Source organism: Phaenicophaeus curvirostris, chromosome 3 (assembly GCF_032191515.1).
Source record: "Phaenicophaeus curvirostris isolate KB17595 chromosome 3, BPBGC_Pcur_1.0, whole genome shotgun sequence".
NCBI classification, from domain to species: domain Eukaryota; kingdom Metazoa; phylum Chordata; class Aves; order Cuculiformes; family Cuculidae; genus Phaenicophaeus; species Phaenicophaeus curvirostris.
In genome coordinates, this window is record NC_091394.1 from 98,354,939 (window position 1) to 98,377,412 (window position 22,474).

Here is a 22,474-nt window from a genome sequence, read left to right on the forward strand (position 1 = left end):
TTTATTCTAGTTTCCCTTCTCTCCGCTGCATTTAAAGCACAATGAGGTTTATCTTATTCCTTGTGGAAAGAGGACTTTAAAATACAGTAAATTAAGCCCAGTGTCCCCTAAATGGGGAATTGTGACACAGAACGTGATTCTTTATTTCTATCCTTTAAAAATCACAGATTTTCCAGCCTTTGCTCCACCAGCAGAGTTCTAAAAGGTCACCAGTGAGCTGTGTGCGTGAGACATACGGGAAGTTCTGTGCGCTACAGGATTTCTTCCACTTCTACAGCCTGTTGTCACCTCTCAGCTTCCTTATGGCAAAGTCGAGGAGCTCACTCAGGCACAGCTTTTCCCGCGTACCACCGTGACGTTGAGGTGGACATCCTGGAGTGACCTGCTCTAGGTTTCCTGCAGATCTGGGCTTCTCCAGGTAAGATTCCTTCAGCAGAAAGAAGTCAGAGGGTGGTTTCATAGAATCATGGAATGGTTTGTGTTGGAAGGGATCTCAAAGCCCATCTAGTTCCAACCCTCCTGCCATGGGCAGGGACACCTCCCACTGCATCACGTTGCTCAAGGCCCCATCCAACCTGGCCTTGAACACTTCCAGGGATGGGGCATCCACCACTCCTCTGGGCAACCTATGCTAGTGCCTCCCCACCCTTGTTGTGAAGAATTTCTTCCCAATGTCCCATCTCAATCTTCCCCCTTCCAATGTAAAACCATCCCCCCTCCTCATATCACCCCAGGCCCTTGGAAAAAGTCCCTCCCCAGCTTTCCTGGAGCCCCTTCAGTCTGCTATGAGGTCTCCTCAGAGCCTTCTTTTCTCCAGGCTGAACAACCCCAACTCTCTCTGCCTGACCTCGTGTGGGAGGTTCTCCAGCCCTGAGATCATCTCTGTGGCCTCCTCTGGACCCTTTCCAACAGTTCCATGTCCTTCTTGTCTTGAAGATTACACAGCTGGACACAGGACTCCAGGTGGGTTCTCACCAGAACAGGGTAGAGGCGCAGAATCCCTTCCCTGGCCCTGCTGCCCACGTTGCTTTGGATGCAGCCCAGGACACAGTCGCCTTTCTGGGCTGCAGGCACACATTTGCACCACTTTGGCTGAACCCGTGAACTCAGGTTCCTGAACCACTTTCTCTCCACGTGAAATCAACCCCACTCTAAAGGCAAGATCCCCTGCTTGAGGACACCTTTTGTACTTTTGGGGGCAGTTATTCCTTTTTGAGACCAGATCTTCAACCACAACACAGTATCATAACTACCTGAAAGGACGTTGTAGAGAGGAGGGTGCTGGCCTCTTCTCCCAAGTGACAGGGGACAGGACAAGAGGGAATGGCCTCAAGCTCCGACAGGGGAGGTTTAGGCTAGACGTTAGGAAAAAATTCTTTACAGAAAGGGTCATTGGACACTGGAACAGGCTGCCCAGGGAGGTGGTTGAGTCACCTTCCCTGGAGGTGTTTAAGGCACGGGTGGACGAGGTGCTGAGGGATATGGTTTAGTGTTTGGTAGGAACGGTTGGACTCGGTGATCCGGTGGGTCTCTTCCAGCCTGGTTATTCTGTGATTCTGTGATTTCCTCCAGGTCTTCAAGCCATCCTCTCATCCTCTAAGGTTAAAAGCTCAGAGTCAAAGTGTAGGAAGGTGCCATCATGCGCCTCAATGCAAGGAAAGCTCTAGGATCTATTTTTTCATAATCCATTAAAAACTGAGCTCTCCTGATATGAATCCCCGGGGATGTCCCTGGAAACACAACCCCTCTCTCTCCACCCTTTCTCTTCGAGTTCTGCCTACATTTTCCTCCCAACCCTCCTCTTTATTGTTCTCCTGAGCAGCCACATTCGTGCTTCCTGCCGCAATGCCCCAAGCGTGTTTCCGCTTCCCTTAATTGCATCAGCACAATTCCTCCTTTCTCCACTTCAGTCTTTTAAGGAGCTTCTACCAGGCAGCCCATAGAAAAGGCATCGGTTTTCTTCCTTAATTTCCTCCGTAGCCAAGAAAAAGGCGCATCTCTTATTTTCTGTCTAGTGGCCAGGCTGGGCCAACCCCTTCTGTCCCCCTGCAGGGAGAAGTTTCTGTATTCACCCCTTTTTTTGTGCTGTAACAAAGTGTCTGGGTCCTGACTGTGCATGGGATCATCAAAAGTGAGATGTGGAGGGGTAAATTCAATGAAAATTCAGTTTATCGAGGGTTTATCTAGGATTTATGAGACTTTAGGCACAAAAATTAATTGCTGATTCCAGGTGTTTGAGCTTCTTTTAATTAAGCAGCACAGGAAGGAGATGGAACTGTTGGAACAGGTCTGGAGGAGGCCACAAAGATGATCAGAGGGCTGGAGGACCTCTGCTCTGAGGACAGGCTGAGAGAGTTGGGGTTGTTCAGCCTGGAGAAGAGAAGGCTTCAAGGAGACCTTAGAGGAGCTTCCAGTACTTGAAGGGGCTCCGGGAAAGCTGGGGAGGGACTCTTGATCAGGGAGTGCAGGGATGGGACAAGGGGGCTGGTTTTAAGCTGAAAGAGCAGGGATTGAGATGAGATCTTGGGAAGAAATTCTTCATCATGAGGGTGATGAGGCACTGGTTCAAGTTGCCCAGAGAAATTGTGGCTGTCCCATCCCCGAAGGTGTTCAAGGCCAGGTGGATGGGCTTGGAACAACCTGATGCAGTGGGAGGTGTCCCTGCCCCTGGCAAGGGGGTTGGAATTGGGTGACCTCTAAGGTCCCTTCCAATCCAAACCAGTCCATGATATTTGTTTTGAAGGATGCTGATCTTCTGTGCCTCAGCGTGGTCATGCGGTAGGTGCTGTACTTTGCATCTACTTTAAATATTAATGTGGCGTTCCACAACGTCCAAGAGCTCTGCCCACAGACCAGAACTCCCTTTTTAGGGGGTTTGTCAAAGGCAGGATTTAGCCTTTACTCTGCTCCCACAATTAAGATGCAGAAGAACGCAGGAGGCGGAATTTAATGAGACCATTCTGGTTGTACGGTGTCATAGAGAACAGGACAGACAAGTTGCTCCTCTGTGCAGCTCCTTACTGGGAGCCTTTAGAAGACAAGACGTAGCCAGACTTGTCCTGTGGATGCATGGTGAGGGGACAGGAGGCAATGGGGACAAGCAGGAACGTGAGAAACCTTGCTTAGATGCCAAGGAAATTTTCCTTATCCACTGTGAGGGTGGTCAGACACTGGAACAAGGAAGGCTGGGGGATCTGTGTGGTTGGTGAGGTTCAAAACTCAACTGGATGAAGCTTAAAACTCAACTGGGTGAGGCTTTGGGCAACCTGATTTAAGCGCAGGGTTGGGCTTGACACCTTTTCCCACTGGAATTCTGACATCCTGCAAGAACGTGCACGTTTCCTCACTGGTGCGACTCTCGTTTCTCCCAACCCAGGGCAATGGCGATGACCAACTTCCTGCCTTCAACAGGGGATGGAAACTGCTACTACATCCTGACGGAAGACTGTCCGTATGGCAGCAAGTACTTCCAAGCTGGGAACATGTGCTACTGCAGTGAGAGAAGTTACCTACGCAACTTCTCCGATGAGAGGCACCCGGCTTGCTTCTTGAAGGTTATCATGCTGGATGACAGCTCCACCGTCACAATCAATGTTGAGATCCTTCAGCCGGTGCGTGAGGAGATGGCCGTCTTCCTCCTGGCTGTTAGCAGCCACAACGAGCGGTTGAACTACTTCTTGGAGAGGTTGGGGCTCGAAGCGGCTCTACGGGCAGTGCCAGGGCAAAAGGTGATGGTGGAGGTCGACCGGCAACATTTCCCCGGTGTTGTCCGCTACATTGGGACCATTTCCAAAAACACTTCTGCTGTGCTGGCTCCGTTCTTCTTCGGGGTAGAGTTACAGGTAAAGTTACAGATTTTTTGTTTCAGTTGGGTTCCTTGCTTCATTGTTGTCCTTTCTTTGCAGTGAAAGCACAAGGTGTTGCTTCTGATTGCGAGGTGACAGCTCAGATCACGTTATGTAGGTGTTCAGCTGGTACTACACCTCTGTTAGGTCTTACTAGGAGTCAGATGTGACGATCCCTGCCCTTCTTGTATCATGCATGGCGTTCATCACGTCTGTTCTCTGCTCCACCATCAGGCTTGTGCTTCTGAGCAGGACCTTCCAAGCTTCTGTGTGAACCTCATGAGGTTCAAGTGCAAGGTCCTACACCTTGTTCAGGGCAATCCACTGTTTCAGTACAGGCTGGGGGATGATGTGATTGAGAGCAGCGCCAAGGAGAAAGACTTGGGCTGCTGGGGGATGAGAAGATCAAAGTGAGCTGGCAGAGTGTACTCGCAGCCCAGAAGGCCAACTGTGCCCTGGGCTGCATCCAAAGGAGCGTGGCCAGCAGGGTGAGGGAAGGGTTTTTCCACCTCTGCTCTGCTCTTGTGAGACCCCACCTGGAGTCCTGTGTCCAGTTCTGGAATCCCCAACACAAGAAGGACATGGAACTCCTAGAACGGGTCCAGAGCAGGCCACAGAGATGATCCAGGGGCTGGAGCACCTCCCATATAAGGACAGGCTGAGAGAGTTGGGGTTGTTCAGCGGGGAGAAGAGAAGGCTCTGGGGAGACCTTAGAGCAGCTTCCAGTGCCGAAAGGGGCTCCAGGAAAGCTGGGGAGGGACTTTTTCCAAGGCCCGGAGTGATGGAACAAGGGGGAATGGCTTTAAATTGGAAGGAGGAAGGTTTAGGTGAGACATTGGGAAGAAATTCTTCCCTGTGGGGGTGGTTGAGGCCCTGGCCCAGGTTGCCTAGGGAAGTCATGGCTGCTCCATCCATGGAGGTGTTGAAGGCCGGGTTTGATGGGGATTTGAGCAACCTGATGCAGTGGGAGGTGTCCCTGCCCATGGCAGAAGGGGATGGAACTGGATGATCTTGAAGGTTCCTTCCAACCCAACCCATTCTAGGATTTTTCCTTGACGTCCGTGTGTGTAACATGCCTTTCTGATGTGTTTCCAGGGTGATGGTGAAAACAGAGGGCGCAGCGATGGATCTTACCATGGCACCGAGTATTTCAAGTGTAAGCGCAACTGTGGGATCTTCCTACCCTTCAGCAAAGTCCAGTTTGCTCCCGTGCCAGATGACAACTATGCTAAACAGAAGCCGAAAGTGGACGCGGAGGAAAGGGTTCCTGTGAAAGTGGGTGATGCAGTCAGCTTCTACGTGGATGAGGTCCTCACGAAAGGCATAGCGATGGCAGTTTACAAGGAGGGAACCCAATGGTTCGTTAAAGTTTGTCCGGTATGAGCGATCCTGCTGTCATTTCTTAGGTTTGGGGGACTTCAAAGGTGATGTTATGGTGGGACATCAAAGAGGAGCAGAAGGAACATTCAAAAGGGACATGCAAACTTTCCAGACCTAAAAAAATTCGTTCATTCTCCAGAAATGCTCCGAGTCTGATAAGTCATTATGGTGACAGAATTTTCTTTCCTTTCAGGAAGAAGAAGGCACAATTGACATTTTCAGAGAGATCCCTATGGATTCAGTTGTGAAGGAAAACTTGCAAAGTAAGTTATCATGGAATGGAATCCTGGAATGGTTTGGGTTGGAAGGGACCTTAAATCCATGGGCGAGGACATCTCCCACTGGATCAGGTTGCTCAAGGCCTCATCCAGCCTGGCCTTGAACATCTCCAGGGATGAGGCAGCCACAACTTCCCTAGGCAACCTGGGCCAGGGCCTCACCACCCTTATCATTAAGAATTTCTTCCTAATGTCTCATCTAAAGCTTCCCCCTTCCAATTTAAAGCCATTTCCCCTCATCCTATCACTCCAGCCCCCCTGCTCTGGGCCCTGGATTTGAGTCCATGGAGAAGTCTTCGGCCAAAACTCTTTGCATTAGGCAACTAAAGTCAAGTCTCCCATGTGTCAGGAAGAAGAAGAGTCTGATTGTGGTGCTGAAGCTTTTCCTCATGGAGAACACACCACTGGATAGAGTCTTCTCACCACTGGAAGGTTCTTTAATTTAGCTGTAGAAGGTGGAGCAGGAGATGCTAGACAAACTCAGAACGTCACCGATTCCAGCAGCATTGGTGCGAGTCGTTGGACAAAACAAGAAATTAATGGAAACTCTGCTGCTATCAAAAGACACCGTGAAGCTCTCAGGGCCAGACCAAGAAGAGGCATCATTAAACTCCTCCCTGAGTTGATTCATCTCACTAAAGGCAGAAAAATTGTTTGGAAATGACTACCCTGCTCTCTTTTCAGCTGTCTAAAGAGCTGGATTAGCTCCAGGGCCACCGAGAGGCTGGAGCGTGATACCTTCGGGGGGCAAATGAGGAGAAGAATCATCTCTTCTCAGCCTGTTAGACCAGCTTGGCCGTATCCCTGGGAATTACGCCTTGTGTCTCTGTAGCTTAGCTTGTCTGTGTGGTCTGTAATTCCAAAGCAGAGCTGGAATTAAGTGACATTTTGGACAGGTTGGATCCATGGGCCAAGGTCAGCTCTACGAGGTTCAACAAGGCCAAGTGTTGGGCCAAGTAGCACTCCAGGCTTGGGGACAAGTGGCTGGAAAGCTGCCTGGAGGAGGAGGACCTGGGGGCGTTGGTCAACAGTGGCTGAACATGACCCAGCAATGGCCCAGGTGGTCAGGAAGGCCAACAGCATCCTGGCTGTATCAGCCATGGTGTTGTCAGCAGGACCAGAGCAGTGATTGTACCCCTGGACTTGGCACTTGTCAGGCCACACTTCGAATCTTGGCTTTGGGTCCCTCACTCCAAGAAGAATATGGTGGACCGTGTCCAAAACAGGAACAGAGCTGGGGTTGTTTATCCTGGTGAAGAGGATGCTGAGGGGAGACCTCATGGCTGTCTACAACTCCATGAAAGGAAGTTCTGGTGAGCTGGGTGTTGATCTCTTCTCCCAAGGAACAAGTGATAGGACGAGAGGAAATGTCCTCATGTTGCACCAAGGGAGGCTTAGATTGATTATTAGGAAGAAATCCTTTACTGCAATGAGTGGTGAAGCATTGGAAGAGGCTGCCTAGGGCCGTGGTGGAGTCCGCATCCCTGGAGGGGGTCAGAAAGCATGTGGCCATGGCTCTCTGGGACATGGTTTAGTTGACATGCTAGTGTTGGGCTGATGGTTGGACTAAATGAGCTTAGATGTCTTTTCCAACCTTAATGATTCCATGAGATTCAGAGAATTCTGTCACTGGGTGCTGACTTCCTCCCTCCTCTGATGTCCCATGTCGCCCACCAGGTTTATATTCATCACTTGTGTCCGACGTTGGCGTGGGGCACCCAAACCAAATGAAACAAGGCATCAGAGAGAGCGGTGAGGAGTGTGAAACTGAGAATTCATCTCTGGAAGTGAACTCCATGGTCCAGATCACCTTGGACAAGGGAAATCAGGTTTCGGGAATCATCCGCTGGTTGGGCTACCTGCCCCAAATCAAGCACAAAATGGCAGGGGTTGAACTGGTAAGGAGCAAAATGTTTCCTGCTGGGCAATTGTATGTTGGAATGGGGAGGTTTTGGTTGCTCTTCTCTTCTCCATCCACTTCTGGATGTGTATCTTGGAGCTTAACCTAGGCGTCTGACTTGTCAGAGGGTGACCTGTGAGGACAAGCCCACAATTAGAGGTGTCGTGGCCTGTATCAGGAACAGAATGGCCGGCAGGAGCAGGGAAGGGACTTTCCCCTTGGACTCAGCGTTGGTGGGGCCACACCTCGAATCCTGGTTTTAGTTTTGGACCCCTCGCTCCAAGGACATTGAGGAGCTAGAGCACGTCCAGAGAAGGGCAATGGAGCTGGTTAAGGGACTGGAGAACAAGGGTTATGGGAGGTGGCAGAGGGACCTAGAGCTGTTTAGCCTGGAGAAGAGGAGTCTGAGGGGAGACCTCATCGCTATCTCCAGCTCTCTTAAAAGGATGTTGTGGCGAGGTAGGTGTTGGTCTCTTCTCCCAAGGAGCGAGTGATAGGATGAGAGGAAATGGCCTCTAGTTGCACCATGGCAGGTTTAGATTGGGTATTAGGATAGATTTCTTCATCAAAAGGGTTCTCGGGCATTGGAAGAGGCTGCCCAGGGCTGTGGTGGAGTCCCCGTCCCTGGGCAGGTTCAGAAAACCTGGCTGTGGCACTCTGGAACATGATTTAGTCGGCATGGTGGTGTTGGGCTGATGGTTGGACTGGATGAGCTTAGAGATCTTTTCCAGCCTTAATGATTGTATGATTCTCTGCGTGTCTATAGTTGGAGAATTTGACCCTGGATCCAAGCATGATGTACCCTAAAGCTGAGGGTGATTTAATGCTGCTAAAAGTTGCTTCCCCATGTTGACCATTCTCTGGGTCCACCAAGACCTGCAAGTGGTTTGACTTCTCCACTGATTTTGAAGCTTATCAGTCCTTTCCTTCCGGAGATCATGGATTGCTTAGTTGGAAAGGACCCCATTCCTGGAGGTCTTTAAAAGGCGGGTAGATGAGGTACTCGGGTTTCTGGTTTAGTAGTGGACAAGTACGGTTGTCTTGATCTCAAAGGTCTTTTCCAACTCAAGCGATTTTATGATAATTGTGCCTTCCCTTAGGCTTGGGAGGGGAGCAAGCAACATGATTATAGGGTTGGTTTGCTCTTTTCCACGGCAGCGTTATTGGAATGTGGGATGGAATAATCCTGAATGCATCAGTAGATACTACAAACACCATCAAGAGGTTCCAAACATAACCTGAATAAATGAAAACAGATGCAAAACGGGTCCAAACTCTTAATATCCTCAACAAAGAAGCTGTTCTCATGTTATTCCTCAATGTTCTTCTACAGGATGAAGATAAGGGCGTCAGTGCTGGTGAATGGTTGGGCAAATACTACTTCCGCTGCGCTCCCAAGCGTGGCCTCTTTGTGAAGCTGCAGTCCTGCCAACCTGACGTTCGCTTCCAGTGTTCACACTCTGGTGAGCTGGGCCTTGTGGATTATGGTAAGTTCTCTGAAAAGCAGGGAGAAACATCACCATGGTGGGACAGGGAATGCTATGGAGAAGCCTCATGCATCGTGTCTTAATTAATGGTTTAATATTCATGGTTTTCATTGAGTGTCTCAAAAGTTGTTGGTTTTAAAGATGCTGAGGTTGTCATGGGGGTATTTATAGGGAATGTCCACCAGTGTGAGAAATGGTAAGAATCATAGAATCCCTGGGTTGGAAAAGACCTTAGAGATCATCAAGCTCAACCAAACCTGTCCACGACTAAATACTAGATCCCCGAGCACCTCATCTGCCTGGCTTTTTAAACACCTCCAGGGATGGGGACTCCCACCACCTCTCTGGGCAGCCTCTGCCAGTGCCTGAGAACCCTTTTGGTGAAGAAATGTTTCCTAATGTCCCATCTGGACCTGCCCTGGTGCAACTTGAGGCCGTTCCCTCTTGTCCTATCACTTGGGAGAAGACACCAACACCTGCCTTGCTACAACCTCCTTTCAGGGAGTTGTAGACAGTGATGAAGGCTCCTCTCAGCCTCCATTTCTCCAGGCTAAACAGCTCTAGGTCCCTCAGACACCTCTTACAACCCTGGTTCTCCAGCTTTGAAGCGTAAGGAGGTGACAGGCCAGCAGGATGAGGCCTGTTTGTCCTCTTGCTACTGGTCTTTCAACAGAGAGATCCCAAGGGTGCCTATAGCAGAGCACGTGCTCGTTTGTGGCTCTTCTCATCTTCGTTAAACTTGGCAGAATGATGGCAGAGGGGGTTTGGTTTCCTAGGGCGCAGCTCTGGTGGAGAAGAGATGGTTTTGTCTCCATTTCCAGTAGATGAATTACTAAAGACGCAAGTCTTCATCCCACCATGGTTGGGAAGGTGCGAAGGAAGATGCAGAGCTCTGAGGTGTCAGGAAAGAGCAGACCTGACCCAGACAAGGTGGGAAGATAAAGGATGTTCCTTCTGTTCCTTCTTCTGCAGGAGAGCAGGAAGCTCTTCCACAAGCTCCAGAGAGTTTTCCACCCCTCAGGAATGAGACAGCGGTGCGCGTCCTGCGTGGGCGGATGAAGGGGATCCAAGGCCACTGTAATTCCTGCTATATGGACGCAGCTCTTTTCAGGTGAGCACCCGCTCGGGGGATGCCAATTCATTACACGAGTGCTTTTTGTGGCCCTAAACTGCAGCTGGGTTTCCAAGGTGGCCGGAAATTCACAGTGGAATTTAACAGTGTGGAGATGCAGCCTCGATGCTTGGTGCTCCTTGATCTCCTTCCCAGATCTGGTAGGTTCTCAGGCACCTTGTGAGTGCCTAAGGTGTGTCCATCATGCAAGGGGGTGAGAGATTTGGATTTGGACCGTGCTGAGTCTCCTTTACTGAGGGATCTGGCCAGGCTGGATCCATGGGCTGAGACCAATGGGATGAGGTTCAACAAGGCCAAGTGCTGGGACCCGCACTTAGGAAACAACAACCCCGTGCAGCTCCAGGCTTGGGGAAGAGCGGCTGGAAAGGTGCCTGGAGGAGAAGGACCTGGGGTTGCTGGCTGATAGAGGCTGAACATGAGCCAGCAGCGGCCCAGGTGGCCAAGAAGGCCAATGGCATCATGGTTGTAGCAGCCATGGTGATGTCAGCCGGACCAGGACAGTGATTGTACCCCTGGACTTGGCACTTGTGGGGCCACACCTTGAATCCCAGGTTCGTTTTTGGGGCCCTCGATCCAAGAAGGACATTGAGGGACTGGAGCAACGAAGTTAGTGAAGGGGTTGGAGAACGAGAGATCTGAGAAGCAGCTGAGAGACCTGGGGTTGTTTAGCCTGGAGAAAAGGGGACTGAGGGGAAACCTCATCACTGTCACCAACTCCCTGAAAGCAGGCTGTAGTGAGATGGGTGCTGATCTTTTCTCCCAAGTGACAGTTGAGAGGAAATGGCCTCAAGTTGTACCAGAGCAGGTTCAGACTGAATGTCAGGAAAAGGTTCTTCACTGAAAGGGTTCCCAGGCACTGGCAGGGGCTGCCCAGGGAGGTGGTGGAGCACCCTTCCCATGAGTTGTTCAAAAGACACCTGGTGATGTTTTAAAAGATTATGTGCTCAGGGATGGACAGGTATGATTGGTCTTAATGATCTTAAAAGTCTTTTCCAACCAAGCAATTCTACGATTCTGTAACTCTGTCGGTGGAGATAATGGCTGGAAACATTACAAAGAAACCGCCCCGGAGTTCCCAGCTGGAGAGGAAAAGACTCAGTGGTGCCCCCACGTGAACAGTTTTGGGTGCAAAGTATGAGATTAAATTTTCTCTGGGCTGGTTCCTTGCTTGCCACCAGATTTATCTCATTGTGGTGACGTGCTGTCACACACCTTTCGGTACCTGCATGCATGGATAGTTTGGAATAAAAGCCACCAACTGTCATCAGGCACAACGGTTTGGCTCCAAGTCCTTCTGGAAACCCACCAGACTTATGCAGTGCTCTTTTCACAGCCTCTTCTCTTGTACGTCCGTGCTGGACTCCATGCTTTTCAAGCCCTTCCCACTGTGTGACAGGAATGTCCAGAGCATTCTTCGGGATGAGATTGTTAATCCTCTCCGAAAGTGAGTAGAGTCATCCATCTGCCTTCGTGCGTTCTTTGCTGCCCTGCTAAATGATTCCTATCCCTGAGGGAAAGGGTTGCCTGGAGGGTTTCTCCTGTCAGGAACATCCATGGGTCTTCATATCAGGATTCTGTTCCAGTTGTTCCCTTCCCCAGCTTGTGACACTGTCCTGAATCCCACTGCACGTGCATAGAGTGATAGAATGGGTTGGGTTAGAAGGCACCTTAAAGCCCATCCAGTTCCAGCCCCCTGCCATGGGCAGGGACACCTCCCACTGGACCAGGCTGCTAAAAGCCCCATGCAACCTGGCCTTGAACATCTCCAGGGATGGGGCAGCCATGACTTCCCTGGACAACCTGAGCCAGGATCTCCCCATCATCATTGTGAAGAATTTCTTCCTAATGTCCCGTCTAAATCTTCCTCCCTCCAATTTAAAGCTGTTCCCCATCGTTCTGTCACTCCAGGCCCTTGGAAACACTCCCTCCCCAGCTTTCCTGGAGGCCCTTTCAGTCCTGGAAGCGGATCTAAGGTCTCCTTGGAGCCTTTTCTTCTCTAGGCTGAAGAACCACAAGTCTCTCAGCCTGTCCTCAGAGCAGAGGTGATCCAAGCCTTGGATTATCTTTGTGGCCTCATCTGGACCCATTCCAACAGTTCCATCTCCTTCTTGTGTTGGGGATTCCAGAACTGGACACAGGACTCCAGGTGGGGTCTCACCAGAGCAAAGCAGAGAGGCAGAATCCCCTCTCTCGCCCTGCTGGCCATTTGTATCAAAGATACCGTGTTCTTTCCTCATCCTCCCTTGAGAGGTGGGGAGAACAGTCATGCAGAGTCAATTGACCATAAGACGTTAGCATCTTCCCGATGGACCAGTCTCCTGGCACTGGCTGCAGAAATTACAGCCCTCAGGTGTCCTGTGATGCTGTCATTTGATTGAGAGCAGCCCTACAGAGAAGGATCTGGGGATGAAAAACTGGTAAGTGTGCGCTCACAGACCAGAAATCCAACTGTATCCTGGGCTGCGTCCAAAACAGCGTGGCCAGCAGGGCAAGGGAAGGTGTTCTACTCCTCTGCTCCGCTCTGGTGAGACCCCACCTGAAGTCCTGTGTCCAGTTCTGGAGTCCTCAGCACAAGAAGGACGTGGGTCTGTTGGAGTGGGGCCAGAGGAGGCCATGAAGATGATCTGAGTGCTGGAGCATCTCCTGTACAGGCTGAGAGAGTTGAGGTTGTTCAGCCTGGAGAAGAGCAGGTTCTGGGGAGACCTTCTTGGGGCCTTGCAGTGCTTAAAGGAGGCTGATAAGAAAGATGTGGATGGACTTTTTAGTAGGGTTGTAGTGAGATTTTAAACTGAAATAGCAGAGATTTAGATTGGACATTGAGAAGAACTTTGTTAAGATGAGGGTGGTGTACCAGGTTGTACAGAGAAGTTGTGGATGCCCCATCCCTGGAAACCATCAAGGCCCGGATGGATGGAGCTTTGAGCCATCTGGTCTGGTTGAAGATGCCCCTGCCCACGGTGAGGGGTTGGACTGGGTGACCTTTAAAGGTCCCTCCCCACCCAAACTGTTTGATTTGATGGTTGGGACAGATCATCTCTAGCTCCTTGTTTCTAGGGATGGTTTCGTCAACGCTAGGAGCATGATGCACCTTAGGGAGCAGCTAACGGAGAAGGGCCAGTGTTCGAGCTTTACCAATGCTGAGAAAGGTAATGTGGGGCCTTCTTCAGGCTACTTTGCTCTTCACCACCTCATCCAGGCCCCAGGTTGACAACTTAATTGCAGGCTTCACCCAGGAATGTGCCTTTCTACACCTTCTGCGTTCCTCATTTATGGAAAAACGCACGTCAGATACTTTCAGCTTTTAAAATTCTGCAGGCTTTTCAACTGCAACTTGTCCTGAAATTGGATAGAAAGGTAGGAATTGCTGGTGGCAGATGTTGCCAAGATCTGTGTGAACGGAACGCACAGAATCAGAATGGTTTGAGTTGGAAGGGACTTTAAAGCTCATCCACCCTCCCACAGGCATGGACACCTCCCACTGGATCAGGTTGCTCAAAGCCCCATCCAACCTGGTCTTGAACATTTCCAGGGGTGGGGCATCCACAACTTCCCTGGGCAACCTGTGCCAGGACCTCACCGCCCTCATGGTGAAGAATTTCTTCCTAATCTCCCATCTAAATCTTCCCCCTTCCAATTTAAAGCCAATCCCCCTCGTCCAATCACTCCAGGCTCTTGGAAAAAGTCCCTTCCCAGCTTTCCTGGAGCCCCTTCAGGTACTGGAAGGTTGCTCTAAGGTCTCCCTCTCTTCTCCAGACTGAAGAATCCCGACTCTCTCAACCTGTCCTCAATATCAGAGGTGCAGGGGGTTGGAACTGGAAGATCTTTAAAGTCCCTTCCAACCCAAACCATTCCATGTTTATGCTTTTGGTGGTAGCTCTAACTGTCCATCAAAGCCTCTGAGGTAGTGTTGCTGTGATGGCCGAGCTTCTGAAAGTGCAGTATCTGAGGGTGGTTGGTTTGATTTTTCTCATCATCCTCACCCTAGGATTTATGAATTCACCAGGTCCTCTCAGCTTGTAGCCCAGCTGACCTAAAACAAGAGGCAGTTCCGGGTTCAGGAAGCGCTGGCTCACGTTTTCATGGCAACTTCTGCCTCCTGGATGCTGTGGGGGGAAAACATCATTCCCAGTGGTGGTGTGACCCATGCTTTTCTCTTACCTTCCAGATCCAGAGGAGTTCCTCAATCTCATAATGCAGCACATCCTAGGAATAGAGCCACTTCTGAAGCTCCAGTAAGTTGCTGTAGCCAGGCTCGTTAAGTGTTCGTCTAACAATCACAAGGTGTTCCTTGCACCTCTTCATCAAAGTTCTGGACGCAGAGCTCAGTGAGTTGTCCATGTAACCTTGCTTGTCCCAGGTGACACATCTAGGAAAGGAGACTTCTAAACACTTCCTGGAGAGAAAAGGATGGAAAAAAAACTTCTGTCATCCTTCAGAAGAGCCCAAAGTGGTGTGGGAGATGTGGTGTCCAAACTTAGTGCAGAGCCAGTGCTATCTGACAGCTTTGGATGTGTTTGGGAGGTGTCCAGACTGCTGAGCTAGCTCGGGTCTTCCAGCCACTCCACCTGGAAGTGTGGATCTCCGTGAGGGTAGGGAGGCTCTGCAGAGGGATCTGGACAGGCTGGATCCACAGGCCAAGGCCAACAGGGTGAGGTTCAACAAGGCCGAGTCCTGCACTAGGGACAAAACAACCCTGTGCAGCGCTCCAGGCTTGGGGAAGAGTAGCTGGAAAGGTGCCTGGAGGAGAAGGACCTGGGGTTGTTGATTGACAGCAGCTGAACATGAGCCAGCAGTGGCCCAGGTGACCAAGAAGGCCAGTGGCATCTTGGCTTGGATCAACCATGGTGTGGTCAGCAGGAGCAGGGCTGGCAGGACTTGGCATTGGTGAGGCCTCACCTCGAATCCTGGGTTTGGTTTTGTGCCCCTCACTCCAAGAAGGACATTGAGGGGCTGGAGCATGTTCAGAGAAGGGCAACGAAGCTGGTGAAGGGGCTGGAGAACCTGAAGTGGTCTGAGAGGGTTATGAGAGGTGGCTGAGGTTGTTCAGGCTGCAGAAGAGGAGGCTGGGGGGAGACCTCATCACTGCACTGTTTGGGAGCACAGAGGGGGATTTGTTCGCTTTCTGTGCTCCTTTGTGGAGCTACGTCAGTCAAGCCGTAGACCGTGGAGGGCTCAGAAAGGCTGAGCACAAAGATGACTTTATACTGCAGCTCTTCTGCAGGGTCATCTAAAGGAAATCCTCTCTCTGGGGTGTTGGGGTTGTGGGAGAGCTGTTGCACAAAACTCACCTTCTGAATGCACCCAATTCTTGCTCTTTGGATTCTCTACGTGCAGATCTTTCATCAGAGAAGGGAGTTTATGCCGTAGTGAAGCTGATATCAAAAACTATTTGAATGTGTCCTGGGTTGCATCCAAAGCGTGGCCAGCAGGGCGAGGGAAGGGATTCTGCCCCTCTACTCTGCTCTAATGAGACCCCACCTGGAGTCCTGTGTCCAGTTCTGGAATCCCCAACACAAGAAGGAGATGGAACTGTTGGAATGGGTGCAGAGGAGGCCACAGAGATGATGCGAGGGCTGGAGCACCTCTGCTATAAGGACAGGCTGAGAGAGTTGTGGTTGTTCACCCTGGAGAAGACAAGGCTCTGGGGAAACCTCATAGCAGCCTTCCAGTACCTGGCGGGGCTCCAGGAAAGATGGGGAGGGTCTTTTTCCAAGGGCCTGGAGTGGTGGGACAAGGAGGAGTGGTTTTAAGCTGAAAGCTTGAGATGAGATCTCAGGAAGAAATGTTTTCCTGTGAGGATAGTTGAGGCCCTGGCCAGGTCGCCCAGAGAAGTCGTGGCTGCCCCATCCCTGGAGGTGCTGAAGGACAGGTTGGATGAGGCTTTGACCAACCTGATCCAACGGTGTCTCTGCCCATGGCAGGGATTGGAACTGGATGGGCTTAGAGATCCCTCCCAACCCAAACTATTCCACGATTCTGTGAGGTGTTATAACATTGATGAGGGGAAACTGAGTCTTGCTCATAGGATGCAATGGAAGGATGACAAGACTGAAGGTGGTACTCAAATCCTCCTCTCATGGCATCGATTTAGTATTTCTAGGTGGAAAAAGTGCTCTTATTGGTGTTGCCCTTGGTGCTAAGGCCCAGGAGCTCTTGCAGGACAAGACCATTACGTCCTCTGAGAGCTCAAGACGCTTGTGGCACCACATAAACAAGCCCCATGACCACTCCTTGCAGGTCAGGAGGCCAGAAGGAGCAGGAATGTTACTGCTACCAGATATTTATGGACAAACAGGAGGACCTGGTGGTTCCAGACGTGCAGCAGTTAGTGGAACACTCCTTCCTGTCCTCCAACCTGAAGCTAGTGGAGGTGAGCCCAGCTGCCTTCTGCCTACGCTGCGATCTGCTGCCTCTTTCTTGCTTCCTCCACTGTCCCTTCACCTGCCAGCGAGCAGTCTTCTATGTATTATCTCCCACATGGCATAGAAGCCACCAGAGATAGGTCTGGGACCTGGGAAGAGGTCTACGCTTTCCCTGTTTCCATTTGTCTTGTGAATAATGGGAGTGGAAAGTCTTTCCTCCCAGCAGGAATAAGGAGAGAAGAAGTCTCTGGGGCTTTGTTTCTTCTGGTGACTTGTTTGACTTTCTCTTCCCAGATCCCATCTTGCTTCATTATCCAAATGCCACGTTTTGGGAAGGACTATAAGATGTTCAGCAAAATCGTTCCTTCTTTGGAGCTGGATATAACGGATCTCCTGCTCGACAGTAAGTTGTTGGGTGATGGTAGCGCTGCCAGCTAGGACGGTGAGCAGCCAGGGGACAGGTCTCACCTTTTCAGGTTGTGAGATGGCATCATGGTGGGATTCTTCATCCCTGAACACCAGTTTTGGCAGGATATGTTGATTGCCAGGCAAGACCTGGAGAAGACACAGTCATAAGTGGTGGCACCAGGGCTCAGCACTGGGTCTGATTCTGTTCAATATCTTTATCCGTGATCAGAGAATCATAGAATAGTTTGGGTTGAAAGGGACCTTCAAGATCATCCTGTTCCAACCCCCCTGCCATGGGCAGGGGCAACTCCCGCTGGATCAGGGTGCTCAAGGCCTCATCTAACCTGGCTTTGATCAATTCCAAGGACCTGGATGAAGGGATTCATCCAGCCACTCCACCAGGAAGTGTGGATCTCCGTGAGGGTAGGGAGGCTCTATAGAGGGATCTGGCCAGGCTGGATCCACAGGCCAAGGCCAGTGGGGTGAGGTTCAACAAGGCCAAGAGTCCTGCACTTAGGACACAACAACCCTGTGCAGCGCTCCAGGCTTGGGGAAGAGTGGCTGGAAAGGTGCCTGGAGGAGAAGGACCTGGGGTTGTTGGTTGACAGCAGGTGAATATGAGCCAGCAGTGGCCCAGGTGACCAAGAAGGCCAATGGCATCTTGGCTTGGATCAACCATGGTGTGGTCAGCAGGACCAGGGAAGTGATTGTGCCCCTGGACTCAGCATAGGAGAGGCCACACCTTGAATCCTGGGTTTGGTTTTGTGCCCCTCACTCCAAGAAGGACATTGAGGGGCTGGAGCATGTCCAGAGAAGGGCAACGAAGCTGGTGAAGGGGCTGGAGAACCTGAAGCGTTCTGAGAGGGTTATGAGAGGTGGTTGAGGGACCTGGGGTTGTTCAGACTGGAGAAGAGGAGGCTGAGGGGAGACCTCATTACTGTCTACAACTCCCTGAACGGAGGTTGTGATGAGGTGGGTGTTGATCTCTTTTTCCCAAGTGACAGGCGATAGGACAAGATGGAATGGCCTCAAGTTGCACCAGGCCAGATTCAGATTGGACATCAGGAAATATTTCTCCACCAAAAGGGTTCTTGGGCACTGGCAGAAGCTGCCCAGGGAGGTGAAGGAGTCACCATCCCTGGAGGTGTTTAGAAGCTGGGGAGATGAGGTGCTCAGGGCTGTGGTTTAGTAGTGGACCGGTATGGTTGGACTCTGATCTCAAAGGTCTTTTCCAACCAAGTGATCTGTGGTTCTAAGACATCTCCTGTCCCCTCCAGGTCCCAGGGAGTGCTGCCTGTGTGGTGACGTTGCCACCTTGGAGTGTTCCGAGTGTTTCAAAGACAAAGTATTTGCAGCTACGGGCCTGAAGCAGTTCTGCAGCTCCTGCTCCAGACAGGTATTCTCATTTCTTTGGGTGCTTCTCAAATCCACCTTGGTGGCTGAACATCAGATGGAACCCACCTGAAATTCCCACTGTTCCCCCACTATCCCTTCAGCCATTCAGGTTGGGGATGGAGGGGTCCCTTCTTGAGCATCCATCCCACCAACCATGTCACCTGAGGGAGTGGGGTTAATGGTGGTGGTAGTTATGGAACTTTGGGCTTAGAGAGAGAAGAAATAAGGACTGGTCCTGTGTGTACTGAGCCTAAATAAGGACCGATCCTGCCCAGACTAGGCCTAAATAAGGACCGATTCAGTTCCCCAGGTAAAAAACTGGCTGGATATTCAGGAGCAAAGAGTGGTGGTAAAGGGAGTTCAATCCAGTTGGTGGCCAGTCACAAGTTGCATCCCCAGGGTTCAGTGTCGAGTACAGCTATCTTCAGCGCCCTCATCCATGATCAGGACACTAATGCGGGCAGAAGTGTTGAACTCCTTGAGGGCTGCGAGGCTCTACAGAGGGATCTGGCCAGGTTGGGTCCGTTGGCTGAGACCAGCAAGATAAGGTTCAACAAGGCCAAGTGCTGTGTCCTGCTCCCGTCTTGGGGAAGAGTGGCTGGAAAGTTGCCAGGAGTGGAAGGTCCTGGGAGGTGTTGGTCAATAGCATGAGCCAGCAGCAGCCCAGGTGGCCAAGAAGCATCTTGGTTGGGATCAGCCATGGTGTGGCCAGCAGGACCAGGGAAAGGATCGTCCCCCCTGGATTTGGCAATGGTGAAGGCGCACATTGAATCCTGGGTTGAGTTTTGGGCCCCTCACTCCAAAAAGGACATTGAGGGGCTGGAGTGCAGGCAGAGAAGAGCAACAAAGCTGGTGAAGGGTCTGGAGCACAAGGGTTATGAGGAGCAGCTGAGAGACCTGAGGTTGTTAAGCATGGAGGAGAAGAGTCTGAGGGGAGACATTATCACTGTCTACAACTGCCTGAAATGAGGCTGTGGTGAGGTGGGTGTTGGTCTTTTCTCCCAAGTGATAGGATGAGGGGGAATGGCCTCAAGTTGCACCAGGGCAGGTTCAGATTGGACATCAGGAAAATTTTTTTCACAGAAGGTTTCTCGGGCACTGGCAGAGGCTGCCCAGGGAGGTGGTGGAGTCACCATCCCTGAAGATGTTGAAAAGATGGGGAGATTAAGTGCTCAGGGCTATGGTTCAGTAGTGGACAGGTACGGTTGGACTTGATGATCTCAAAGGTCTTTTCCAACTTATGGATTCTATGATCTCTCCTCAGGTTCACTCCCACTACCGACGCAAAACTCACAAACCAACTAGGCTGCACATCCCAGAAGAATTCCACAGCCGGGGCAGCCAACAGGTCCCTCGCGAGACGATGGAGCTCTTCGCAGTGCTGTGCATCGAAACCAGCCATTACGTCTCCTTCGTGAAATATGGCCCCGAGAATGAACACTGGATGTTCTTCGACAGCATGGCTGACAGGCATGGTGAGGACGTGGTGGTGGGCTTGGAGCTTGGATTGCAGCCAGGTGCTTGCGTGATGGGCAGCTGTGAGGGTCTGCCATGCTCATTGTGTAGGCGCTGGTCCCATCAGCTTTGTCCTCTGAATTTCCTACATGATTTAGGGTCTCTCTGGACCCTGCTTCCAACAGTGGCCATTCAAGAAGACCTCAGAGCAGAGCATGACCAGGCCAAGCACATATGAGTTCCTCCTACTGCTTTCAGCTTCTGGCTGTGCTCAGTCAAGGGCTCATCTTGAGCTATATGTTCAGTTCTGGAGTCCTCAGCACAGGACTGACGTGAAGCTGTTGGATTGAGTCCAGAGGAGGCCATGAAGATGATCTGAATTATAGAATCATAGAAAAACCAGGTTGGAAGAGACCCACCGGATCATCGAGTCCAACCATTCCTATCAAACACTAAACCATGCCCCTTAGCACCTCGTCCACCCGTGCCTTAAACCCCTCCAGGGAAGGTGACTCAACCACCTCCCTGGGCAGCCTCTGCCAGTGCCCAATGACCCTTTCTGTGAAGAATTTTTTCCTAATGTCCAGCCTAAACCTCCCCTGGCGGAGCTTGAGGCCATTCCCTGTCATCCTGTCCCCTGTCACTTGGGAGAAGAGGCCAGCACCCTCCTCTCCACAAGCTCCTTTCAGGTAGTTGTAGAGAGCAAACAAGGGCTGAGGGGTCTGGAGCACCTCCTGTATGAGGACAGGCAGAGAGAGTTGGTGTTGTTCAGCCTGGAGAAGGGAACCCTGGCTCCAGGGAGACCTTCTAGCAGCTTCTGGTACAGAAAGGGGTTCCAGAAAAGCTGAAGAGGGGCTCTTGATCAGGGAGTGCAGGGATGAGACAAGGGAGGACAGTTTTAAGCTGAAAGAGGGGCGATTGAGATGAGATCTCAGGACGAAATGTTTTCCTGTGAGGGTGGGGAGGTCCTGGCCCAGGTTGCCCAGAGAAGCTGTAGCTGCCCCATCCATGGTGGTGTTCAAGGCCAGGATGGATGGGGCTTTGAGCATCTTGATCCAGTGGTGTCCCTGCCTATGGCAGGAGGTTGTAACTGGATGAGCTTTGAGGTCCCTTCAATCCAAACCGTTCCACGGTTGTATGATTCTCAAGCCAGCTGGGACCACCTGCCCTGGGGATGAGAATCATTCTGTCCTTCTCATTGTGTTGTTGGTCTCCAAGAACAGATTGGGTCACGTCCAGAGAAGGGCAACAAAGCTGGTGAAGGGACTGGAGCACAAGCCTTATGAGGAGCAGCTGAGGGAACTGGGGTAGCCTGGAGAAAAGGCGGCTGAGGGAAGACCTTATCACCCTACAGCTCCCTGAGTGGAGGTTGTGGTGAGGTGGTTGCTGGTCTCTTCTCCTAAGGAACAAGTGACAAAATGAGAGGAAAGAGCTTCAAGCTATGCCAGGGGAGGTTTAGATTGCACATTAGGAAACCTTTCTTCACTGAAAGGGTGGTCAAGCACTGGAAGAGGCTGCTCAGGGCAGTGGTGGAGTCCTCATCTCTGGAGGTGTTCAGAAAACATCTAAATGTGGCACTTTGAGACATGGCTTAGTCAGCACAGTGGTTTTGGGCTGAAGGTTGGACTGGATGTTTTTGGAGGCCTCTTCCAACCTTAATGATTTCATGATTCCAGATCTCTCAGCTTATGCACCAAGTTACTGTCAAGCGTGATGGTACCTGCTTGACCTGTAGGCCCTCAACCCTTGGGACCTGGATTGGACTTTTCTCCTTCTTTCTGGCTTAGGTGACCAAAACGGCTTCAACATTCCCACGGTGATGCTGTGCCCCGAAGTTGCCAAATATCTGGACTTGCCACTGGCCGTGCTGGCCCTGGAGCAACCTCGGGACATGGACGGAGTGGCTAAGCGCCTCTTCTGTGATGCCTACATGTACATGTACCAGAGCAAGAAGATGGCACTTTATAAGTGATCCAACCTTGGGCTGGTACCACAGAGCAGTGAGACATCGAGAATGTAAGCTTGGATCAACCCTGTGGCTTGGAAGTGCTGAAAGCAGCAGAGTTTGGGTCTACTGAGCTTGTGCTTCTGCCCCTTCTTACCTCTTCTAGTGTCTGGTGTCAAGCTGTCCATGTCAACCAGTCTGGGTTTGTTAAAGCCTGCATGTGGACGTATCAAGCGATGGTTTGTGCGTACAGAGGACCTGGACTCTGAATTCTTTACACTCAAATTCATTCACATTTCCTACCTCCCTTTCCAGCCTCCTCCTTCCTCCCTAGTTGTTCTGTCCTACATCAAAGTCCTCTCTAATGTCCTTTTCTCCCTGCTCGCCCTTCCCTCCAAAGCTGAGGACCAGCATCTAATGAAAACGTGAGCAGTTCTCCTCAGGTTTGCAAAGAGCACAAGAAAACCACAGTTGCGTCCTGAGGACATTTTCTCCTGGACCTGTGGAATCACAAAGTGGTTCCTAAACATTAGGATGAGGGTACTGAGATGAGTAGGCACTGGAACAGGACCAGCAGCTGAGCGGGAGAAGAAAGAGTTGCAGATTCACCAAGGGATCATCTTGAGGATGGGTTTATGCTGCTCCTGATGCCACGTGACCACAGAAAGGACTGAGAGGCTGGAGAGTTGTACCATCTGGTATGGTTGGGGTTCATGATATCAAAAGATTGTTCCCAACCTATGATCTTGCTGTTTCCCCTCATCTACTTCAAGCTGCTTCCTTCTCTCCTAAGAACTTGTGACAATCTGTGCTCAGGTACTGGGGGTTGGGCTTTTGTGTCTGCTCTAAAAATGTAACTTTTAATAGTAAACTTGCTCATTTTCCTA

General features: G+C 51.0%; 1 protein-coding gene across 1 annotated transcript; it reads left to right on the forward strand.

The window, feature by feature from the left end:
- The first annotated feature begins 3,009 nt into the window (after positions 1-3,009).
- Positions 3,010-22,474, forward strand: LOC138719429 (ubiquitin carboxyl-terminal hydrolase CYLD-like). Its single transcript, XM_069854759.1, has 15 exons — positions 3,010-3,072; positions 3,377-3,842; positions 4,941-5,222; positions 5,419-5,488; positions 7,181-7,401; positions 8,737-8,890; positions 9,863-10,001; positions 11,356-11,466; positions 13,077-13,168; positions 14,188-14,254; positions 16,260-16,392; positions 16,679-16,787; positions 18,070-18,188; positions 19,452-19,662; positions 21,430-22,474. The coding sequence occupies exons 2-15, from the start codon at positions 3,381-3,383 to the stop codon at positions 21,612-21,614; spliced, it is 2,355 nt and encodes a 784-aa protein (XP_069710860.1). The 5' UTR covers positions 3,010-3,072; positions 3,377-3,380; the 3' UTR covers positions 21,615-22,474.

What these genes read in the sequence shown, in the direction of transcription:
- LOC138719429 (XM_069854759.1), top strand. Translation starts at nt 3,381, where the DNA reads ATGGCGATGACCAACTTCCTGCCTTCAACAGGGGATGGAAACTGCTAC. An exon ending in GCTGGGCCTTGTGGATTATG is followed by an intron (nt 8,891 to 9,862) that starts GTAAGTTCTCTG and finishes CTTCTTCTGCAG; the next exon opens with GAGAGCAGGAAGCTCTTCCA. An exon ending in CAGCATGGCTGACAGGCATG is followed by an intron (nt 19,663 to 21,429) that starts GTGAGGACGTGG and finishes TTTCTGGCTTAG; the next exon opens with GTGACCAAAACGGCTTCAAC.